The sequence below is a fragment of the Dunckerocampus dactyliophorus genome, chromosome 13 (genome assembly GCF_027744805.1).
Source record: "Dunckerocampus dactyliophorus isolate RoL2022-P2 chromosome 13, RoL_Ddac_1.1, whole genome shotgun sequence".
In the NCBI taxonomy this organism is placed as follows: Eukaryota; Metazoa; Chordata; class Actinopteri; order Syngnathiformes; family Syngnathidae; genus Dunckerocampus; species Dunckerocampus dactyliophorus.
In genome coordinates, this window is record NC_072831.1 from 8156317 (window position 1) to 8178504 (window position 22188).

At 45.2% G+C, this 22188-nt stretch overlaps 2 protein-coding genes across 2 annotated transcripts; one reads left to right on the forward strand and one right to left on the reverse strand.

The window, feature by feature from the left end:
* Positions 1–827: 827 nt before the first annotated feature.
* On the forward strand, positions 828–14595 carry nsd2 (nuclear receptor binding SET domain protein 2). Its single transcript, XM_054796636.1, has 22 exons — positions 828–957; positions 2090–2728; positions 2986–3154; positions 3292–3455; positions 3651–3959; positions 5306–5438; positions 5803–5882; positions 5972–6092; positions 6170–6285; positions 7440–7529; positions 7604–7730; positions 7810–8010; positions 8084–8263; positions 8354–8510; positions 8587–8789; positions 9072–9175; positions 9247–9516; positions 9587–9703; positions 12315–12456; positions 12560–12666; positions 12751–12946; positions 13037–14595. The coding sequence occupies exons 2-22, from the start codon at positions 2114–2116 to the stop codon at positions 13333–13335; spliced, it is 3900 nt and encodes a 1299-aa protein (XP_054652611.1). The 5' UTR covers positions 828–957; positions 2090–2113; the 3' UTR covers positions 13336–14595.
* Positions 14596–14857: 262 nt separating this feature from the next.
* jade1 (jade family PHD finger 1) lies at positions 14858–22126 on the reverse strand. The gene is made up of 11 exons (XM_054796637.1): positions 21980–22126; positions 20014–20096; positions 19823–19890; positions 18880–19037; positions 18637–18821; positions 18325–18536; positions 18089–18256; positions 17898–18014; positions 17244–17825; positions 16549–16666; positions 14858–16473 (listed from the first exon to the last, which is right to left on the reverse strand). The coding sequence occupies exons 1-11, from the start codon at positions 22057–22059 to the stop codon at positions 15443–15445; spliced, it is 2802 nt and encodes a 933-aa protein (XP_054652612.1). The 5' UTR covers positions 22060–22126; the 3' UTR covers positions 14858–15442.
* Positions 22127–22188: the final 62 nt, after the last annotated feature.

A 22188-nucleotide genomic window follows, 5' to 3' on the forward strand; every position in this document is an offset into this window, starting at 1 on the left:
AATGCTCATCAAGGACATTTTTTCGTAAATGTTCAGTTATATTTTCATCGTACTTGCTTTAAACGTGTATTAAATTAATTATCGATTCTGAAATTAAATAAACCATGTATAAGTAAACAGCACATTTTCATTTACAAGTCACTTTCATGACTTACGGGGGTCATGGACATAGAACACAGCATATCATACATCGTACATTGTCTGCTTATATTTTTATGATAAAATTGTAATGACTTGTAAAGTTTGATTATTATGTATTTACCTCTGTTGCTTAGTTTCTTATCTTAATTGGGTTGTTTTATCTTTAATTTTTTATCTTTATTTTTTCCAGAATCAAGCAACTTGCCCATCTGATGGGGGGGACTTTTAAAAACAGAAAAAGAAAACATAGTTGCATTTATAGCTTTTACACTTGTACAAACAAAGTTGATGAGCTGACAATATTTGCATATCATTGCCAAAGGCCTATGATACATTTTACCAAAGGTTGGGCAAACAAACCCATCAATATTGACACATATGCATAAGTCTTCGTGGTGTATTTTATATGCTTATAATACAAGAATAAGCACAAATGATTAGCAACATAGAATAAAATACACTTAAATCTATCTTTACTGTGTATAACATGATTGCAATATTATCTGTATTTATAGTTCCAGAAAACACATAATGACAATAAATATGATAATGTGTTATGTAATGGGTGCCTCTAATAAAGTGAAAGGGGGCCATGAGCCCCAGAGATCAGCCACTTCTTACAGTTTTTTTTTGTGAAAGGACCGGCAGTGTACTGTGAACTGTCGACCAATCAGAAGTGCGCATTTTTCGCGCTGGTCGGTCTCACAGTTTGAGTTACCCGCAAAAGCCTTTTGATTCCACTTGAATGAAATCCTTCGATTTACAGGATGGATAAGAGCACCGTTTCCATTTAACGATTGAGTGGACGTCCGACAGGTAAACACCGAGACGCCGCATTTTGTGTTGTTGTCAAGGCAGCTGATGGCGGTCTCTAAAGACTTTTTAAGAGTACACTTGTTCGGGCCGACCATCCATTTTGGCAAGCTAGCTAGCAGCTAGCTGATGCTAACGCTGTGTGCTGCTTTTGAATGGGCTTCAGTGTCTAGCTGTCATGGCGCCGACAAAAGTGAGTATTTCAACCAAGCCACGGCCCAACACGTAATCCAGACAACCGTAGTCGTTTAACCAAATATTTAGCTATTGGGCCATATTTATAGTTTAGTTCACAATGACCCAAGAGCTCAATTTATTCGCATTTAGTCGTATTGTGCGGCGGCTTTGTCTATTTGCTGGATCGTAATGGCTGACGGTGGCGAGCGAAGTGTGGTTGAAGATAATAGATGACCTCTTGTGAATACACTGTATTTGTTCCGTATGGTAGCAGTATGACGCGCATAACACATGACGTGATATGGCAAAGTAAAGTTGGTGAATTAAAAGTAGGCAGTCGAAGGTTAGGAACTTTTAAGTAAGGGCGCTTGTTAGCCAAGCAAGTTCAGTCTGTTAACGATTTGTCTAGTTTTTCGTAATTGAATGCTTTCGATGTGTAGCACAGCATGTCATCAATATATACTAGAGGTATATATTCGTGGCCGTGTCCCAAAAGGAGTAAACTGACTTGTCAGCTGCTCCAATTTCCGCGGCTTTTCCAGCCGGTGATGCACTGCTTCTCTTCGCCCTCATTGGGCATCGCTGCACACGGCGCCTGCCTCCTCCATGCCCCCACCACAGCCTGCAGCTAGCTGCTAGCTCGTCCTTTCTCCAGGGGGAACTTGGAAGTGTCCGCGGTAAGAGGCTAATCAGATCGCCCAGTGCTGGCCTTTTTGTTACCATGCATGCATGCTAGTAGGTCAGAATGATGGATTGTTGCTATGTTTTTTGGCGCTTTTGATCATTTAATCGCTGATTATCTTTAAAAAAAAATACCATGCACACAACAAACAATGCAGTTAGAACATTATGTGACAGATTTAGTCTGTAAGCTTTCTTTTTATGCTGCACTGGAGTGAGAACCATTTTAACATCATGTTACAAGTTTAAAATGGTTTAATTGTGTGTCATTTGTCAGAGAGTGTGAAAGCTGTTGGATGGAATGGACAGCAAAGGGAGCTCTCTGCCTTCAATGCCCGAACCGGCCAACCCCATCAGCATGAAGCAGCCACCCGAGTCTCTCGCCGTGCACAAAGCTCGGGGGGACATGAGTGGTGATCCTTCCCTGTTAATGGACCAAGCCGCCGCCCAGCTAGCCACTACCTTGCAGGATGGCGTGCTCCAGAAAATGTCCAACCACGCTCACAATAACCACAGCCACGAAACGCTGAAGGACCTCACCTCCCGTGTCCTAAACGGGGAGCAGGATGCCATTCCCAAGCTGTGTGCTGCAGAGGCGCCCATCCTTAAAGGTGCTGAAGCCCCGCCTTCCAATGGGACCCATCTGCACACGTGCAGTCCGCACAGCGAGTCAGAACTGAAGGTAACCATACCCCAGGTGGTCAGGGTGCCTCTCTTTGAGCCATGCTCGGCCGGTGGGACCAGTTTGTCCACAAGTGTTGAAGGTACGGCGTCTGCTCCAGAGCAAAGGCAGGAAGTGAAGAGGCGCAGGGGGAGACCTCACAAACCTAAACCTCAACCTCAACCCAGACTTGGTTCCTCTGGCATATCTGAGGAGACACTCGGCTCTGATCCTGTTTTGAAGGCAGCAGATGAGGTTTGTTTCTATTCTTACGTTGTAAGAATTGTGTACAGTGGCCCCTCTGAGCCATTATAATCTTCAGTTTGTTAGGATTTCAACTGAAACATTCAATTCAAGCATCAAACTTATGTTTATGTAGCATTTTACCATAGGCGATTGTCATGCAGATGCAAAATGAAATTCTACTGATGCAAGTAACTGTTAGCAGATATTGCTCCCACACAAGTTGCTGCTTTCCTTTGGATGTGAGGAAAATGTTTTTCTTGTTCTAGTCTGCTGTCGTCTCTCAGTCATCAGAAGCCATTCCAGAAGCCTCTCTGAAGCAGAGAAGCTTTTCTGTTGGCGATGTGGTTTGGACCAAGGTGTCAGGATACCCCTGGTGGCCCTGCATTGTGACCATAGACCCTGAACTCAACCATCACTTCAAACACAAACTCAATGGTGAGTTCCCCCTCTTGACTGTCCCCTGTCCCAGACCGTCGGTGCAAAGCAGTAACCTTTTAAAGCAAAGCTTAGGCTTCAAGCAGCTGCACCTCACTCATCCCTCATTAAAGCATCTGTCTGTTATTGGTTGACAGCTAAAAGTAGGTCAGGCCTGCTTTACCATGTGCAGTATTTTGGAGATGCTCCAGAGAGGGGTTACATCTTTGAGAAGAACATGGTGTCCTTTGCTGGGGAAGACCAGTACCAGGAGCTCAGCCTGCGCAACAAGCAGCCAGCCTCCCGCGTCATCCACAAAAAGGTACTTAAGCTTTGTAGAGGATGTGCTGTCTTGCAACATCAAGACATTGAACTTCCTTAAAATGTGTTAAATGAGGTTCCTTTTGGTTGGTCATTTGAATGCTGGAGCTTGTTTTTAGTTTTACTTGAATACACAAATTCAGGTAGCTATTGTAATGTGCCTCTTGTTGAGTTAGCAGTTGACTTGTGTGTCCAGACTCTTCAGTCGGTACCCCGTAAACTGAGGCCACAGTGGAAGATGGGCGTGATCCAGGCGACGGAGGCCCTTGTAATGTCGCTGGATGATCGTCTGGCCAACTTTACCTTTGTGTACGACGACAGCGGTCCTCACCTGAATCCCTGCATTCTGGACAAGTTGAAGCCAGAGCCAAGCATGGAGGCAGAGACCCGACTGCTGTTGGGCTCGCTAGCTCAGCTCACAGCAGCCTCCAGGGACGACGACACTTTAGCGACGACCACGGCTAAGCGAGGAGAATGGCTTGACGGACTGCAAACACTCTCACAGGTTTGAAAAGGCTTTGGAAAAGGATGCGTTCACACCCACTAGTTTTTGGTCCAGTTAAAACGGACCACAGTCTGTTTGGTCAGCTAGTACGGTTCGGGGACGGAGATCACCTCAGAGATAAGTCTCGGCCCGCCTTCCAGCGAAAACTGTAGTCCTGAGTCAGGCAAGTGTGAGTGCTGACCGAACCAATGGACTAAAACACCAGCTATGATGTCACCTAATGCGAACGTAACCAGGCGATGTATATCAACACTCAACAGAAAGCTGAGTGAAAGTCATGAAAAGATAAGAGTTAAATGTTAGTCCAGAAGTGTAAATACAGTAGTTAAACATACAAGTGGTGCTTGGTTTATGTAATTTTTGTGGTTACGTACTTGCTCCCATAAATTAATCAAAAACTAATACATTTTGGTTCATAAACGTGAGACTTGTTCAAGTTACAGCAAAAGAATACACTAAGTGCAGTTCACATGCAACCACACGACTCTCAACACTGGAGTGTCGGGACCGTTGTTATGGATAAAGATGGTATTGTAACATCTACCCGGATGTTGCAAGGATGCCAAGGAGGTGGTCAATCAGCAATATCTTTAGTGCAAAAAAAAAAAAACAGGCTACTGTCGACCGATCCATGCCAAAACTTCATCAGCAAACTCAAATGTTTTCTCTGCATGTAGCCGTCGTCCTCCCGAAACCACACATTCACACACACAATCAACTCATGTCTCGTTCATAGACATTCGAAAATCACATAAGTCTTTAAGACTATAAACTGCCAGGTACTAGCTATAGTGTACTGTATATTTGTGCATGTTAAAGGAGCTGCTCCGATGAAAGCAACAGTAGTAATTAAGCAGTGTAGTGGTCTTATTATTAAAATGGAAAAGTTGCTAGTGTTTTGGATTTTATTTTTTATTATAGTTAACTGAAGTCATGAGAACCACCATCTCCTTGCAGCACATCTACAGGAACCTGGTGAAAGCAAACAATTGCCTTAGAAAGGAAAGTCCTTCAGGTCGTGTGAACCGGATGACTTCATGTTGTTTTTGGGTGCATGAGGTTCTTTGACAATGTACACGTCATACACATGGTCATACACCATCCAATCGAGGCGCGACTGCATGCGTACTATTAAATAAGAGCATTATTTAGTATGCTGACAAAAATATAAGTGTGAATACTAACCTAACTCCACTCAAGTCCACAACGAGTATTTAAAAAAAAAAAAAAAAAGTACCAGACTACAAGTGTAAACACATCCTAAATATTGACTAAATATTGGTTCCATAGTGCCATGCAACCACTCTGCTACTTGTGCACGTACATGTAAATGTTTTACTTTATAGGATCACATGGCGTTGGGATCAGTTGTACCTCTCAAGAAGAGGCGAAGACCCAAACAACCTCACTCCCCTTTAAAGACAGACAAGAGGAGGAAAGCAGCCAAGAAAATGAAACTGAAAGAAGGTTCACTTGCAGGTCAGTGGAAAAGTTGAAACTAGATGAGGGAAATATTTTATATGATCATACATTTACATCCATTCCCAAATGTTAGCAATTAATTTTATTTTCTATTTAGCACCAGCCACAAAAAGAGATAATTTTTTAAAACTATTATTTATATTACTTACACACCAGCAGGGTTCTTTGAGTCTTACTATTTTCATAGAAGAAAATAGTAAGACTCAAAGAATATGCGAAATGTAACTGTGGAGGAATGACTGCAAGTCGGCTGTACTGTGCGTTTGTGTCAATGATAATAAAACCCCCCACATCCCAAAGCTGTAAATCTAGGGGAAACACCGAATAATGTGTTTTTTGTTTTGATACTGTGTGGTTTTAGTGAAGAGGGGTTGGGAGCAGAAGAGGACAAATGTGTTAGATGTGGACAAAGGCCAGCAGTCCAAAAGGAGACGAAGAAATGTGAGTTTTATCATTTGCTACACATTGTTGTGAGGACATCATTGAATCGTTGAGATGGGCAAAGTACGTTAAATCGCATACCTAAACAGTCCCAGGCCTCCATGTCAGAGGGAGATGACGAGAAGCTGAAGAAGAGGAGGAGGAGGAAGATCGACAAAGAAATTCTAGAAACCAAGGAAGGACTAAAAAAGTCTGAAGTGCCTCTTGCAGGTAAACAACAATAACTCCATCAGCACAGTAAAGGTGGATTTTGCTTGTCAGTCATTCAAAACATTCCTCCCACTCAGATGACCAGGAAGCAGAAAAACCGAAGCGTCACAGGAAACGGAAGCAGAATGGAGAAAACTTCGGTGAACTCTCTAAGGCAAAAAGGAGGCGCTTGTCACTTTGTCCCGAACCTGAGGTGAGAGACTGTCCAGTGACTGCATGAACAACACAAGGGATGCTCCAATCGACCGGCCACTGATCAATATCGTCCGATTTCTTTGAAAAAGCATGTGGTATGCCGATAAATGCCTTTCAACGTTGATCACAAAAGACGATCACCTGTGGCTCGTACTATTGCAGCCTGTAGCGAGCGTCCCCTGCCCACTTTCCTTCACACTGCGCAGGCATGCCAAACTCAAAACAAGCATGTTAGCTGTGTGGAACTTACCTGTCGTTTGTGAGAGTGACAGAAATTTTGCAACCTGCAAAACATGCCATGAAAAATATCTCGCTGGGGGAGCTCCCTTTTGCTGTGGTGATTTTTCGAGGCTCACGATATGATCATCAGTCAAATGGCAACTGGACAACACTCAATAACACTCATCAAAAATAAATACAAAAAAATTACACTCAATCTGTCAGGGTGGGGAACCAGTGGCTTGGGAGCCAGATGTGGCTCTTTTGAGGACTGTCCCTGTCTCTCAGTCCTTTCTTAACACGATAATATTTATTTATTTAAAAAAAACATTGGCTAATGTTTAAAAGTAAAACATTACAGAAACCATTTTCTAGCCAGTGCCTGCTTGCTTGCTCCTTTGGTCAGACACCTAAACTTATTACTGAATAATACGGAACCCGGGTCATTGGGATGTCAAGAAGTAAACTTCCCTTCTTTAAACAAATAGTCAGCCAGCTAATTCTGCAGAGCAAAACCTTTTGACGAAGATGAAGAAAAGGAAGAAAGATACGGAGTACGGTGTAAAACCATGCAGCACCAGAAGTCGGATGAATGATAAAGTATTTAATTTATGATTGGATAGCTTCACTATAGCAATGTTATTAAAAAGAATAAATTCAGACTTATATTCTAAAATTGTTGTTCTTGCTTAAAAATGCACGCTTTTAGGAGTATTCAGTGTTGAAAAATACTGTATTATATGGCTCTCATGGAAATGCATTTTAAAATATGTGGCTTTCTTGGCCAAAAATGTTCCCGACCCCGATATATGATCGGTATCGGAATTAGCAGCATAAAACCCTGATCGGAGCATCCCTAAACAACACTTTTTGAAAATGTGCAGTTTCATAGAAAAACCCATCGGTAAGAACTTTTCTGTGCTTGCTGTGCAGGGCTCTGGAAGTGAAGGATGTCCTGATTCTCCAAGTGACAGCCTGGATGGAATGAAGAAGGGTGAACGCAAGAAAGAGTTTGTCTGCCAGGTGTGTCATTTACTAGACGAAACACAATGTAACTACAAAGGAGATTTTCTTATATGTGTGTGTGTTCTCTGCAGGTGTGTGAGGAGGCTGGTGAGGACCTGGTGCCTTGTGAAGGTCAGTGCTGTGGGATGTTTCATCTCCGCTGCCTGAGTGAAAGCTTTAAAGCTGCCGAAAAGCTTTTGTGTCAGCAGTGCAGCACAGGTGAGCACAATAAATACAAATAAAACATAATTTTATTACCCTTTTTTTAAAAAGTTTTTGTCCTTATTTTCTCTGCCAGGTGTTCACCCGTGTTTCACGTGCAAGCGCTCAGACGGTGAGGTGCGTCGCTGCCATGTCGCCCACTGTGGGAAATTTTACCATGAGGTGTGCGCCCGCCTCAGCCCCCTCACTGTTTTTGACAACAAGGGCTTCCGCTGTCCACTGCACACCTGCCTCAGCTGCCACTATGGCTGCCGCACGCAGCACAAGTCCACCAAAGGTGAGGAGCTCTGGATCACAGCTGCATCGCTACACTTTGCATGCACTCTTGACTAATGTGTTGTGTGCTGCAGGGCGGCTGATGCGTTGCCTGCGCTGCCCCGTTGCCTACCACATCGGCGATTTGTGCATCGCCGCGGGCAGCGAGATGGTCACCAACACAGCCATCATTTGCACCAACCACTTCAATGCCAAGAAGGGCTACAGCCACCACAGTCACGTCAACGTCAGCTGGTGCTTTGTCTGCTCCAAAGGTAACACTTTGTACATGTAGCAAACAAATATGCAACAATAAAACTACACAAAAACTTCAACTGGCTGCTAACTGAGTCTTTGTTGTGCAGGAGGCCAGCTGCTGTGCTGCGAGTCTTGCCCTGCCGCCTTCCACCCCGACTGCCTAAACATCGCCATGCCTGATGGGAGCTGGTTCTGCAATGACTGCCGAGCCGGGAAAAAGCCCAAATACAGAGACATCATCTGGGTCAAACTGGGAACTTACAGGTAAGCGCAACAAATAAATTCAGTGATGTTTGTCACGAGCAACAACGTTTCCAACCTGTTATTTTATCCACTTTAGATGGTGGCCTGCGGAAATCCACCACCCCAGAAACATACCCACCAACATACAGCACCTTCGTCACGAGATCGGAGAGTTTCCCGTTTTCTTCTTTGGCTCGAAAGATTACTTCTGGACCCATCAGGGCCGAGTGTTTCCCTACATGGAGGGCGACAGAGGAAGCAAGTACCAGAGGACAGGCATCGGGAAAGTCTTTAAGACTGGTAAAGATCTCCTTAGAACACACCTTTCTAATAAAACAAATCACCTTGAAAACATGTGATCCGATGGTAATGGTTTTATTTGGAACATTAAGGAACATCACGTGATTACATTTGCACAGTTCAACATGTCTAACAAGGAGTAGGAAGAGGCAGCATTTAATCCTACCCCTTCTGTGTCTCAACAGTTACTGATAATTTGTTCACTACCTGTGTTTGACATGTGCCAGGTTACCAAAGAAAGAGTTGTTATGGCTCAAATGTTTCCTGCTTTGTTTTTCTCAGCTCTGATGGAGGCTGAAGCTCGATTCAAAGAGATTAAGATGAAACAGGAGGCGAAGGAAGCACAGGAGAAAAACAGAAAGCCTCCCCCGTACAAGTTTATCAAGGTGGGATATGAAACCTCTGTGCTTTCCTTCCTGTTGATCTCTTCCTGACAAGGTTTCCGCTCTTCCCTCAGGTCAATAAACCAGTCGGAAAGGTCCAAGTTTACGCCGCCGACATTGCGGAGATCCCCAAGTGTAACTGCAAGCCGTCGGTTGACAGGCCGTGCGGCTTTGAGTCAGAGTGTTTGAACCGTATGCTGCAGTACGAGTGCCACCCCCAGGTGTGTCCCAGCGGGGAGCGCTGCTGTAACCAGGACTTCACCCAACGCCTCTATCCGGAGACCAAGATCATCAAGACCCCCGGCAAGGGCTGGGGCTTGATTTCACTGCGTGACATCAAGAAGGTTGTAGAGACACTGCCTGCTTGTGCAAGTGAAGTAGTTGGGAATGTCTAATGTGGCGTCTGTACGACAGGGCGAGTTTGTCAACGAGTACATCGGTGAGTTGATAGACGAGGACGAATGCAGGGCAAGGATCAAGTACGCCCACGAGAACAACATTACTGACTTCTACATGCTTACTATTGACAAGGTCTGTGGTGTTTGTTTTACATGATGCTCCATGGTGTATTCAGGTGCTGTGCGCTCAGCAGTGCCTCCTCCACTGGGAGCGACATCAATCACTTGGTATTGCATTGGGAATGTTGCAGGACAGTGGACTGTAACGTCACAGTTGCCAATACTACAAATGTCAACACACACATTTCAGTGTTTCCCACGGGACTGCAATGTATGATGATGCCATCATCTAATTTGTATAAATGGCCGAGGCGCATGGGGAAAAAAAGTGAGTGAAAAAAACATGAAAAGCAAAAGAAATGTTGAGAAATTAGGGGTCTCACAAGATCTCTCATTGGAAGAAAAGCAGTATCACGAGAACAGGGCAGTCAGAAGCCAATCAGATTGTGAACTATGGCGTCACTCCTATGAATGATTCTAAACATAAAATGGACGTGGCAGTGCATGAGGCATTCTTGGAACTGCACGTTAAGTACTTTACGTACACTATAAACCTTGCAATCCAACCTACCTCAGTGTTCCCAGCGTCAGCTGTGTGGCTGTTTTTTCATCAGAATTGAACAGCTGCCGTCGTCTTAATGTCCAAGCAGAAGCTGCAGTAATACTACATTTGATCAAAGTTACTTAAGATTTTTCAGTTCAAAACACGTATATTTTCGGATTTGTCTACAAGAGTGGTTCTTAACCTTGTTGGAGGTACCGAACCCCACCAATTTCAAATGCCCATTCACCGAACCCTTCTTTAGTGAAAAATAAAATATCTTTTTTTTTTTTTTTTTTTCAAATTCAAGACATAGGTATACAGTATGTCTGTTTACTGGTGCACAAAATGACGGAGTCAGGACGCTGACTCCCATCACGGTCCGTGATACGTGTGAATCCATGCTGTACATATTCGTCTGACCACTTTCTTTTTTTGCTCCACATACTGTAGTTAGTATGGAGTAAAATATTAAGAACGAAATCACACGATGTACTACCACGTAAGTTACACGTTGACTACTTGATGGTGCGTTTTGTTTGTGCGTTTTATTTGTTATTGTTACACAAGTGTACAGAAACACAGCTTTCAATACATTGCAAAGGCAAGACTATGTTCAACATCAGACACACTGTACAGTACTATGTATACAGTACAATTCCTCTGGAAAGCTTTAAAAATAAAGTAACTCGCCTCAAATTGCAAGTTGATAAAAATACAATCTTGTGACGCCGATAAAGCCTCAAATAACTCTATGTACAATTATTCCATCAAAATAGTTGTTGTTGTTAAACATGACTAAGATAGAATTTACAAGCTTAGCACAGTTCAATAAAATAGTTTCCTTTTAAAATCTAGGTAGTTAAAAACATGTTTTTCTGTCTTACAAATATAAATAATTTGTCATGTGCTGAAAAGCTGCAATGCACAGTAAAGTGTGAAGTAATGCATAACCCAGACTTCAGCAACGCACATAAGGCGACATGACAGTAGCGTTGTCTGCGAACTCCATCTTGAGAGTTAACCACCTGTTAAAAAGTTAGTGGTGGTCCATCGGTGTCTTAACTTTAACATCACGTTAACAGCCGGGTAAAGTTAAACCGAGTTTTGGACAACAATATAACGTTGCTGTTAAAGTTAACGGTTGGTTAAGTCTACTTAACCAGTGGTTAAATAACCGAGTTTTGAACAACCGGGCCCTTGTCGCTATATTTAGCAAGCAGGGGTGCGCATTAAAAGTGACGAGGAAGTGTTTCTTGTGTCATGCATTTATTAGGGAATTAAATACAAATGGTCAACAAAGGTGAAGTATTCACCATGCAGGCGAGCGGGAGTGGAGCTTCACCTCAGATTGTGTAGAAGTATTGCCGTGCAATTCCGGTCTGAGAGCTGCATAAACCCCTTCGCAATGCAACCCAACCCAGGAAACGGGGTGGGGAGACAGCACAAGTGGAAAAATAGAGCAAAAACGTGTAATGTAATTAGAAATAGCTAAAATGTCGTTACTAATATCTAATAAAAACACAAAGATGTCTTTTAAATATACAGTATGTACTTTTTTCTTTTTTTTCTTTTTTTTTTTTTTTTACTATAAATGTTTCCTATAATTTTTTAGGACAGCTGGACAACCCTGTCCTGCAAACATTTGACAGACAGTACAAAGTGCCTGTGTGAATATACATCGTCAATTCTGTAACTTTACAGAGTGAAAGATGATATATTTAAATGGAAAGGAAATGTTGCATTATGAAATATTTATTATTATTATTATTATTATATCTGGTCATAACAGTGGTTTATTTGGTCTAAAAAAAAAAATGTTGACAATATCAGCGTACATTTTTGGGACAAACATTTGTGACTTGGTCCAGTCATTTTTGCATTGTACTTTTCTTAAAATCAGTGTTAAAATCTTGTCTCGTCTCATTCTCGTGGACCCAATCTCTTCTTGTGAGTTGGATGTCTCGTGACACCCCTGTTGAAAAACAATTACTCACTTTTAGGACCCACTGCTCGTCGAGAAGAGCGATACGTGCTTTAATGTCAGTCTGCGGTCCAAATGTATTTGTGTGCATGGAGAACACTGAATTTGTTGGCGCAAAACCATAACAAATGTGTTTTGGTTTTTTTTTCTTCATCATAGGACCGAATCATCGACGCCGGTCCGAAAGGGAACTTCTCTCGCTTCATGAACCACAGCTGTCAGCCCAACTGTGAGACGCAGAAGTGGACCGTCAATGGTGACACGCGGGTCGGCCTGTTTGCAGTCTGCGACATCCCATCAGGTCTTTCCACAAAATACACACACTCCCAACAACAGTCTGTGTGAAAGGCCCAAGCAAATAAATGCAGGATCTACTGTGACAAATGTAGTTGTTTTTGTTGCAGGGACTGAGCTGACGTTCAACTACAACCTGGACTGTCTCGGCAACGAGAAGACTGTGTGTCGCTGCGGAGCCCCCAACTGCAGTGGCTTCCTGGGAGATCGACCTAAGGTTAAAAAAATGAGAACATGCTCAGACAAAACAATGTTTATGTTTTTGTTGTCATTCTTAAACTCCTGACCTCACCTTCCACAGAATTCAAACGGCACAGCGGCCGAACCCAAAGGGAAGAGGCTGAAGCGCAAGTACAGGAAGAGGCGAACTGAGGGCAAAAAGACAGACGACGAGTGTTTCCGCTGCGGGGACGGAGGACAGCTGGTGATCTGTGGGAAGAAGACGTGCACAAAAGCTTTCCACCTGTCCTGCCTCAATCTCTCCAAGAGGCCGTTTGGTGAGCACCATGGCATCAGCATGGTCACGTTAACCCCAATGCTTCTTTCCAAAAAACTTTGATGTCTGACCTTTTGGTATGATGTTGCAGGTCGCTGGGACTGCCCGTGGCACCACTGCGACGTCTGCGGGAAGAACTCAGACGCCTTCTGCCATCTGTGCCCCAACTCTTTTTGTAAGGCCCACCAGGAGGGGGCACTGCGTCTGTGGCCGCAGACGGGACAGTTGTGCTGCCTTGAGCACGACGAGCAGGAAGCGCGGCTCAAGCTGGACCAGGCCGCCACCACTGTGATAGCCACGCCCGCCGTCGGTCGCCCAAAGGGCTCCAAGAAGGTGCATGGCGGCGAGGTGAAAGGCAAGGGCTCCAAGAGCAAAGCAGCTGAAGCCTGAAGTGACTCCACCAAACTCCATAGATGTTTTGTGAACCCATTGAAAGAAAGAAGAAAAATAAGTCACCGTTGAATCTTCATCATCAGGGAACAATCACGGCACACTTCAGGTTTTCTTTGTCTTCCTGCACTGAGCTTACTTCCTGTGGCAACGCGGCGCAGACAGCAAACCTCCAACAAAATGCCTTTTTTTTTCTTTTTGTTTTTACATTGTAGAGTAAGTCGAGGTGGCATCACCTTGGCTCAAACCCTGCCCCTTCGTCATTCAGCACAATTCTTGTAGTTTCTATGTGTGTCAGAGGTGGGCAAAAGAATCATGGGTATAATGCAAGCAGCAGAGGTGCTTTTGATTTACTCTCAGCTGGTTTGCTGTCTGAAGAGGTTGAGTTAATTCATGCTGCTATGACAAACTCCTGCAGTAAACATAAACAGTGTATCCAGGAAATTTAATGAGATGCCCTCCATAATGTGTGCTGATCGAGACCACAACTGATCCAACACGTTACCAAATGTATTTTTACTCTAATATATAGTATAAATAGTAAATATATGTATTATATGCCAGAAATCCTGTGTTGTAGCTTCCATCCCACGCTTGACAGATATATATATACATGTGTTTTACAGTTTAGGTTCTGTTGTGCTCAGTCTTATTTTTGCTATTGAAATGTTTCATTTTACATACAACGGCCTGTAGGTAATAATAGTAAGATATTGGGAGAGGGGCGGGGCTGCCCATTGACGAAACACTACTGAGACGTTTAAAGACTCCATGCACAATCGGGGAACGTTTTTACTCCTTATTCAGTCTTATTAAACTATACCAATGAACTTCGAGTCATTTTAAGCATCCACTTTGTGTTGATTCTTGTTGCGGTGTACTTTCGGTTTCTCTTTTGAAGTCACGTAAAAGTAGTTCGCAACCAAAGTGGCCTTTTTTTGTTGAAAGAACCTTGACACACACAAAATTAATCTTTAATTTTTTTCAAAACACTTTCTTCTCTTCCAAAATGTCGGCTTTAAATTGTGCGAATAGCTTCATATGATCTGTTATTTTTCTCAATGTGCCTGAACGCCTCCTGGCCCTGCCCGAGAAGTTGTTTTGCTAGCTAGCTAACGATCGTCATGCTAACTAACCTGTGTTGAATGTAGTGGATGTTGTGAGAACTGTTAACTACTGTCCCCTAACCCAGAGACTAATATGTACATAATGTATAAGTGCTCACAGCAATGAGTTTATTGTAAATATACTTTTCTTTTCCCTTACAGCGCTGTTTTTTCTGGACTATCTTGTGTTGTACACACCCCGCTTTAGAAACACGACGCACTCGATTACTTCAGGTTGTTATTACACTAAAACAGATTTAAAACTACTTGTTACCGTTATGACGCCAAAGGTTTGGGTATTAAATCAAGTCAGATTAATATTTCGTGGGAAAGGTCCTTGTAAAATAGATGAACATGTCAGACAAACTCAATTTCTGTCCCTGTCAGTCAAACACATGGGGTGGGGGGAATCCAAGTCATTTCTTGAGAGATTTTATTCCTGTCAGACAAGACAAAACAAGATCCATTTTGCATAACAGTAGTAGAGCAGCGGCCAAGGATAGAAAATATTTTTCAGTGTAAAAATAAGTCTGCTCACCTGTGCCTCCCTCTCCTAGTGCAAACGCTTCACATAAGTTAGGCACGTGGCGCAGGTGGGCTCTAATTCAATGACACTTAAGTGCTGATGGCAAATTAAATTCTCCAGAGTTGAACAAATTAAGGTGTGTCCAAAAGCCAATACTAGAAAGGCCAGTGTCACTTCCTCACTAAAAGCACGACTACGTTCAACCGAGTTTAATACTACCAACATAAAAATCACTGGTGGTCCCTCGTGGCCGCATCAGCTTGTACATGTGTGAGCCAGCTTGAGGAGGAAACATAAAAGTAGCTCAAAATAAAATCAAATATTTGTCACTTGTACATTAAGCTTCAAATAAAAAATAAATATAAGCTCTAGTCAGACATTTTAGCATTTATCAAGAAAAATAAAAAGTGTAGCGGTCGTTCTTTAGCGACTAACACAGTGCAGCTTATTCTAAAGTGTCGCCGTGGCGGCGTCATCAGGACGCCAGCACACCCCTGCGGATGATGTCTGAGCCATAGCGGCGGCTGAGGGAGGAGTCGCCCCTCAGCTGGTGGGAGTGGCATCGCTTCAAGCAAGGCTCCGCCTCGCTGTCGTCCGATTTCGACTTGTACCCATCGTTCTCTGTCCCAGTGCGAAGCCGCGTTCTGGGGTGTGACTGCGGCGGTGTGTTGGTGAGCGGCCGGAGCAGCGGCTTGCGTTGCTCCAGCGGCATCTGCTCCTTCATCGCCAAAAGCTTCTCACTCCTCTTGGGGATACGGAACTTCCCCCAGCCTTTCAGATGTCCACCCACGGGCCCGTTAGACACCTGGGAGACATCTACCGGGACACCTTCTGCGACCATGTTAGATTTGAGCTTACTGTGGGTAGTGACGTCCAAAGGGGCGGCGTTTCTCCTGGTCACTCCATCCACAAAGCTGACATCTGGGTCTGAAGACCTGATGTCGACCAGCCTGATGGAAACAGTTTTGTCCAGCTGTGTGGAGCCTAGTTTGCTCTTTAGGTGGCCAGAAGAGGTCTCAGTCACTTTGCTCCTCCTCTTCTTCTTCTTCTTCCTCCTTCTCCTCTCCTCATACTCCTGGTGGCACTCTCGTCGCCGCCTCGTCAACACTTCCTGTTCGACCACTGGGGCTTCCCTCCGCACGCCTTTCTTGGCCTCCATTTTGTGCAGCTTCAAGGCAACACTTTCCTGAGCGACCTTGTGCTTCAGAAGCTTCAGCTCCTGAAGCTCACGGCTGTCAGTGTTTGGGGTTCTGTTGTTGCTGGCGACCTCAGCGGGCGTCGTCTCTTTGACTCGTGACCCTTTGGAGTCCAAGGTTCTGCTTGGAGCATCCTCCTTGGACATGTGCAGCGAGTCAGATACGCCTTTTCTTTCACGATACTTCCCCCTGTCCTGCTTCAACCCTTGTTTGGTCTTGTGTCCAGAGTGGCTACATGGGGTCTGGGAGCCCTGAGAGGACAGGCGGTCCAGGGAGAAGAGCTGCTGCAGGTCCGGCTCAGATGAATTTCCTGTGACAAAATGGAGGACAAAGCACGAGTTGGTCTTAGTGAGGTTTTAAGGACAAATATTTATGTGTAACTCACCACTGAGCAGCTCATGGTCAATCAGTCTGATTTCGTGCTGGAAGATCTGCTCCCGGACTCGCCACAACGAGCGCTTCATCTTCTCCCGCCGAGTTACCATGTAGGTCAGGTTTCGGACCTGAGGGGCGGCAGCGCGTCACAAAGTTAAACAATATGTGGTTCTTGTGCCATTGTGTTTTTAAGCAATCAACGGTGCTACTCTTCTCTCAAGATCAACTTATGCAGTACATGAGGACCCCCATCCTCTCGAGAGGGCTTCTATCCTCTGCTGTGGTCCCTTACCCTCTCCAGTGGCAACTATTCTGCTGTAGTCATTAACCATCCCCTAGAGCACCCCCAACTAATAGACTTTCAACTTCTCCAGGGGTGACCAACCATCTCCAGACGACCCTTAGTCTCTAAAGTGCTCCCCTTCCATCTGATGACCACCACCCAAAAGGTGTTTGATGCTCTCCAATGGTCACCTCCTGTCTCCAGAGGACCCAGGGGCTTTCAAGGGGTCACCAACCCTCTGTGGTCTCTGTTCCCTCCCTAGTGAACTACCACCCTCTCAAGTAGATTCCAACACCAATAGTCTTTCACCCTTGCCAAGGGTGACCCACCCTGTCCAGGGGACCCATACCCTATCCCGTGGTCCCTTTCTAGGGTACCCAACCCTCTCCAAAGGCCCCTTCCTCTCTCCAGTGGTCACCTACCCTCTCCAAGTCTTGGCGGAGGTGGGTGAACAGCTGCAGGCGTCGCAGCAGCACCTCGTGCTCACGGCGGGCCAGACTCTCCTCCTCGTCCTTCTTGGGCGTGAGGAGCGGCTGGTTGAAGTTGGCTTTGCGTTTTAGCTTCCAGTATTGGTAGAGGAAGTCTGCCGTCTCTGGCGCCATCTTGAGGTGGCGGCCCATCTCTTGGGCATCCACAAACTTGTAGAAGTCCTCCTCCATCTGTTGCAGCTTTAGCTTGCGAAGGTTGACCCGCTTGTCCTGCTCGCGGCCACTCATCTGCTGCGGGTCCCGATTAGGGGGGAGACACAAAGACGAGGCGGCGACGGCATCCTCGTCCCCTCTCACCCTCCCTCGCCGCTTGCCCTTCATGCCCCCGACATCCTCCTTTTCCCCCTCGTCTCCAGAGTCTCTGTCCCTGGACTCTGCACCCTCCATTCCTGAGTGTTTGGGGCAGAAGGACTTGAACTTGACCTCGTCGTCCTCAGTGAGGAACGTGTTCATCTCCAGGCCGGCGTGAAGACCACAGGTCACATGGAAGGCAATCCGGCAATTTTTGGCTGAGCACTGCAGAGGCATACTGGGTGTTAGTTGCCTAAATATTAGGAACACCTATGTAGTATTGTGTGTCGCACCTACCTGGATGCATGCTCCTGTCTTCTCTTTGCACAGGCAGCAGATGAGGGACCACCTGTTGCTGGGAATGTGCGACACGTTGGTGATTGGTTCCATCTTCTCCGGATTCCCGATGCTAACCTGCGCGAGGAAGACGATTGTTTGTGTGACACTGTTGACACCAACGACAGTACCAAAGGAGCCGGAAAAGTTACCTCTGGGATCCACAAGGCACAGCTGACGTGGACCCACTTGGTTCCACTTCGGGTGGGCTTCATGGCTCCACCCTTCTTTGGGCATAACTGGCACTTTGGCATAATGCCGAGGGCACAGATCCGACACAGCCAGCTGCCCTTGGGGACCTTCTGGATGCCGTAGCACGCCTGCCGAGCGACGTCAAGGAGATGTTAGATGAACAAGCTACAGCCTGGGATTAGTTTTAACCGCCGACCTGGTGGACGCAGATGTTGCACTTGTCGCAGAACACCATCTCATTGTTGTCCTCGCCGTCGGGCGACTGGCACACGTCACACACCACATCCTCGTCGTACTCAATGCCCAGACCCTCCTCCGTCTCCATGGCGTGTGTCATGCTCTCGTGGCAGCGGCGTTCCAACTCCTCCATGGCACGCTCCATGGCCATCTCGTCCAGTGGGGGAAGGGCTAAAGGCCGACACAATGTTAGCTGCTTAGCTCCACAGCTAAAGCTAATGTGCTACATCGACTTTTATTTATCGAATGTATCACTTTGTTGAGGACTCACCCAGCTTAACAAACTCTTGGTTGACAACCTGCAGCCAGGCCACGTCTTCCTCGTTCAGGTCGTAGCGACACATGCCCTCCGCCAGCGTCCGGATGTCCACGTAGCCTAGCGCCTGGGTCCCCGATGTACGAATTAACTTCTTGGGTCTGACAAACATGACCTCTTTCCCCTTTTCCGCCAGCGCCCTGCAAAACACGTGACATCAGCACAGTCACAAGCACTGATGCCCACCAAACGTCCTACCTGGCCACAGGCTGGGGGATGGACTGCGGGCTGACGGGCACTTGGACACCCTTTTCCCACTCCTGCCTCCAGGGGTCTGCAAGGACATAGTAGTCTTCCGGGTTGAGCTGGTAGGAATCGTGTACCTTCATGGCGGTGATCAGGTCCGTCCTGAACACCTGAAATAATCACGACCATTCAGGAGTTAGCTGTTCAAAGTCCACAGTGATTCTAGTGTGATCGCTGCGCTACAGTAACATTTGGGGTGCGCACGTGCACACACACAGCGTGCAGCTGATAAACTGCAAAAGCGACAGAAATGCTGCCGTGTGAATAAGATAAGAATATTTAGTTTGTTTAATAAAACAATGTATAGACCTGTTTGATATAAAGGTGTCCTGCAATTACTTCTGTTGTAATCTGGTGCTATTTACCATTAAAATTAGCTTTACGTTCTTGGGGGAGTACCCAGCCCCCCTAATATAACAGTCGAGGAAACACTGTCCTCAAGCACTTCTGTTTTTTTTATTTTGGCAAAAGTTTTGCTTCCCAATAGCTGCAAAATGCACATTTGTCAATTAGAGCAAACACAAACATGCCTCCATTCATGATGAGCGTTTGCGCACGTTCAAATGTGCTCTGGTCATCTGAGCAGCAAACAACCAATCAGCATGCAGCCCGTCATTGTCCTGCTTTAATTCTATTGGCCCTCTGGGCTGGAGGGTGTGCACAGCTGATAAGAGCAGTCATGCACTGTCCAATGAGAGTCACTTATCTCCCACCGGGAGTGGTGGTGTTGAGTTTGCAGAAAAAGGCGGAGCACACTTTTGGAGATGTACACAGTGTAAAATACAAAAGTACCACTATGTTCAAATAACTTGTATACTTCTTGGTGACACTTTTAGGAACCATTAATAGTGTGTTATTTAAGAGCATTGTGAACTTCAAATAAATGCTTACAGACCTCAGACGGTTTCTGTCTCGTTCCTCTCCTGGCCTGAGAAGAATGCTGCGACCAGCAGGTGGAATTACCTGAAGAGAAAAGTGGTTAGTGAACAGTTTGCATCCACTTCCTGTTCACAAAATAAAACTATTGTTAACTTTAGTCCTATATTTGGCTCCAGCGCCAATGGCGAGTCCGCATGTTTGACTTACTTCCATTGTCTGAGTCATCGCTGCTGCTGGGATGTCGACTTCTCTTCATGGTCAAGTGTGTGAGGAGCTCCAGCTTCACCACGCTGGAAACACAAGATAGACAGAAGAGTTTCATTTCTGGCAAATACGGCTTAAAGTCACAGGACTGTACGGGTATAAATATATGAGGAACCTTTATGACCTTACTGCAGTGGATTGCCGAGTAATGAAAAATCTCCAAGCTCTGACACACTCACTGTCCATTTCATTAGTTATATCAACTGATGGCATCAAGACAATAATTTTTTCTTTAGAAAGACACCATGAATGCTCATTTTTTGGTAGTCATTGAACAATATGCATCATACTGCAGGGTTTGCAGGCCTTTTGTAAGGTCAAATTAAAGCAATTACAGCGTGTGAGATGTGGTAAACCACATACCGAGGTACAAACGTACCCAGACAGAGCGCGATTTTTTTTTAATCACATTTTATCACATTAAAAAATGCTGAAATTGTACTTTTCCAAACTTGAAAACTTCCAAGTACTCGTATTGAACCACGATGACACCTCTGTAACCAAAATGTTAGCTCCCGGTATGTTGCGCTAGCGTTGTACAAGCACAGTAATAAATACATTGTTAAGTGAATACCTCTTTGGCAGCGTCTACCAAAAGTCAACATAATTATCTTTGTAGAGTCAGGATTTATGCACCTGGATCTCATTCGATTGTGCACCTGACAGATGACAAAGTAAATATTTACCAGGCATTTGTTCATAGCCCCACAGTACTAGTTGTCTAGTACTTGTGTGAGCGCCAATTCACAGTAAACTTGCACGCTCATGTCACCGAGTTGGAAACAAAACAAATATGTCATCTCATACTCTGAGTGAAAGCATCACTATCTGTGAACAAGACGACATGTTGGCTCACATCATGATGATGAATGTGAGCCCTGCAGCGCCAAACAATCCCATCTTGTGAGCAAACTTCTAGTAATGACGCTACTGTAACTGTGCTGTCAACAAAAACAACAACATAGCCGACATGTGTGCACACAACGAGCAACGGCAAACGACACTAGTAGCATACAACAACGCAAACAAGGACTCAAGACTCGATGAAAAATTCAGAAAGATTGCTGACAGAAAACGACAGGTTATTTGCTAGCTTGCTAAGCTCGCAACAGCTAGCGACGCTGTGCTGTGTGACGCCGTAACTTTAGACATACAAATTATCGGCTAAATTGAGCAGCATGTGGACAATATCTTCCATTTAAAGTGTATTGTCATTAACGTTGGACCGTACAGAAACAATACTGACCTGTCAAGCAGCTAAATTAGCTGTTAGCTTTAGCCGCTTTGCTAATCTGTCACTGCCGTTCCAAAACAAGCAGGCCTACCCTCAACCGGCGCCTTCATGGACGACCTTTTCAATGCACCTAAAGGTCTCAAATTAGCACTGAGCATTTCTTAATAACACGAAGTCATCGTAAATCACCCATACCATGTAGTGCTGTTTTATCTCATTCCAACAAGAGCCCACTGGTTCATGGAGCTTGTGTTGAGCAATCTCTGATACCGCGTTAGCAGAATGCTAGCGCAGTTACCATAGACAACCACTAGCACTGGCTAAAGCTAATGTTGCTAATATCATCATGGCATCGTCCCTCACCTGCAATTCAATTGAAGTTGCAGTGGAATATCTGCCAAAAGTTACGGGCTCATCTTTCGCTTAAGACGAGCATCTTAACACAAACGAAGAAGCTTGCATGGACGCTGTTAGGAGTGTTCTGCTAACATTGATGTTAAGCAGCTGTGTACAATGTGGCAGCTTAACCAGCCACTGGTCGAGGATAATCTTTGGCGCCATTTTAAATGACGACGTCGCGTTCTCTTGGCGCCGCCATGCTAACACGACAACACAACCGAATGAAAACAAACGAATGTAGTGTAGAACTGCAGAGAGAGAGGGGACTGTACATACTGTGCACGCCAGGACGACGTAAGTCGCTGTTTGCCTTTGATGAGAGGCTCCAAGAGTTCCGCTTGACCCGCATTCCACATACACAAACATGGAGAGTAGCAGGGGGCGGTGCCAGGAGGAGGGAAGCCTGTTCATCTTGCAGATACGCCTCTTTGCCGCTGGAGGGCAGCAACGCCCCCAGTGTCTCTCGTCGACAGGTGATTTAAAAT

Coding starts and splice junctions, on each gene's coding strand:
- nsd2 (XM_054796636.1), top strand. CDS start 2,114: ATGGACAGCAAAGGGAGCTCTCTGCCTTCAATGCCCGAACCGGCCAAC. Junction 3,960..5,305: donor GACTGCAAACACTCTCACAG/GTTTGAAAAGGC, acceptor TTTACTTTATAG/GATCACATGGCGTTGGGATC. Junction 12,667..12,750: donor TCCTGGGAGATCGACCTAAG/GTTAAAAAAATG, acceptor CACCTTCCACAG/AATTCAAACGGCACAGCGGC.
- jade1 (XM_054796637.1), bottom strand. CDS start 22,059: ATGTGGAATGCGGGTCAAGCGGAACTCTTGGAGCCTCTCATCAAAGGC. Junction 19,038..19,822: donor CGAGACAGAAACCGTCTGAG/GTCTGTAAGCAT, acceptor TGATTATTTCAG/GTGTTCAGGACGGACCTGAT. Junction 16,474..16,548: donor TGACCATGAGCTGCTCAGTG/GTGAGTTACACA, acceptor ATTTTGTCACAG/GAAATTCATCTGAGCCGGAC.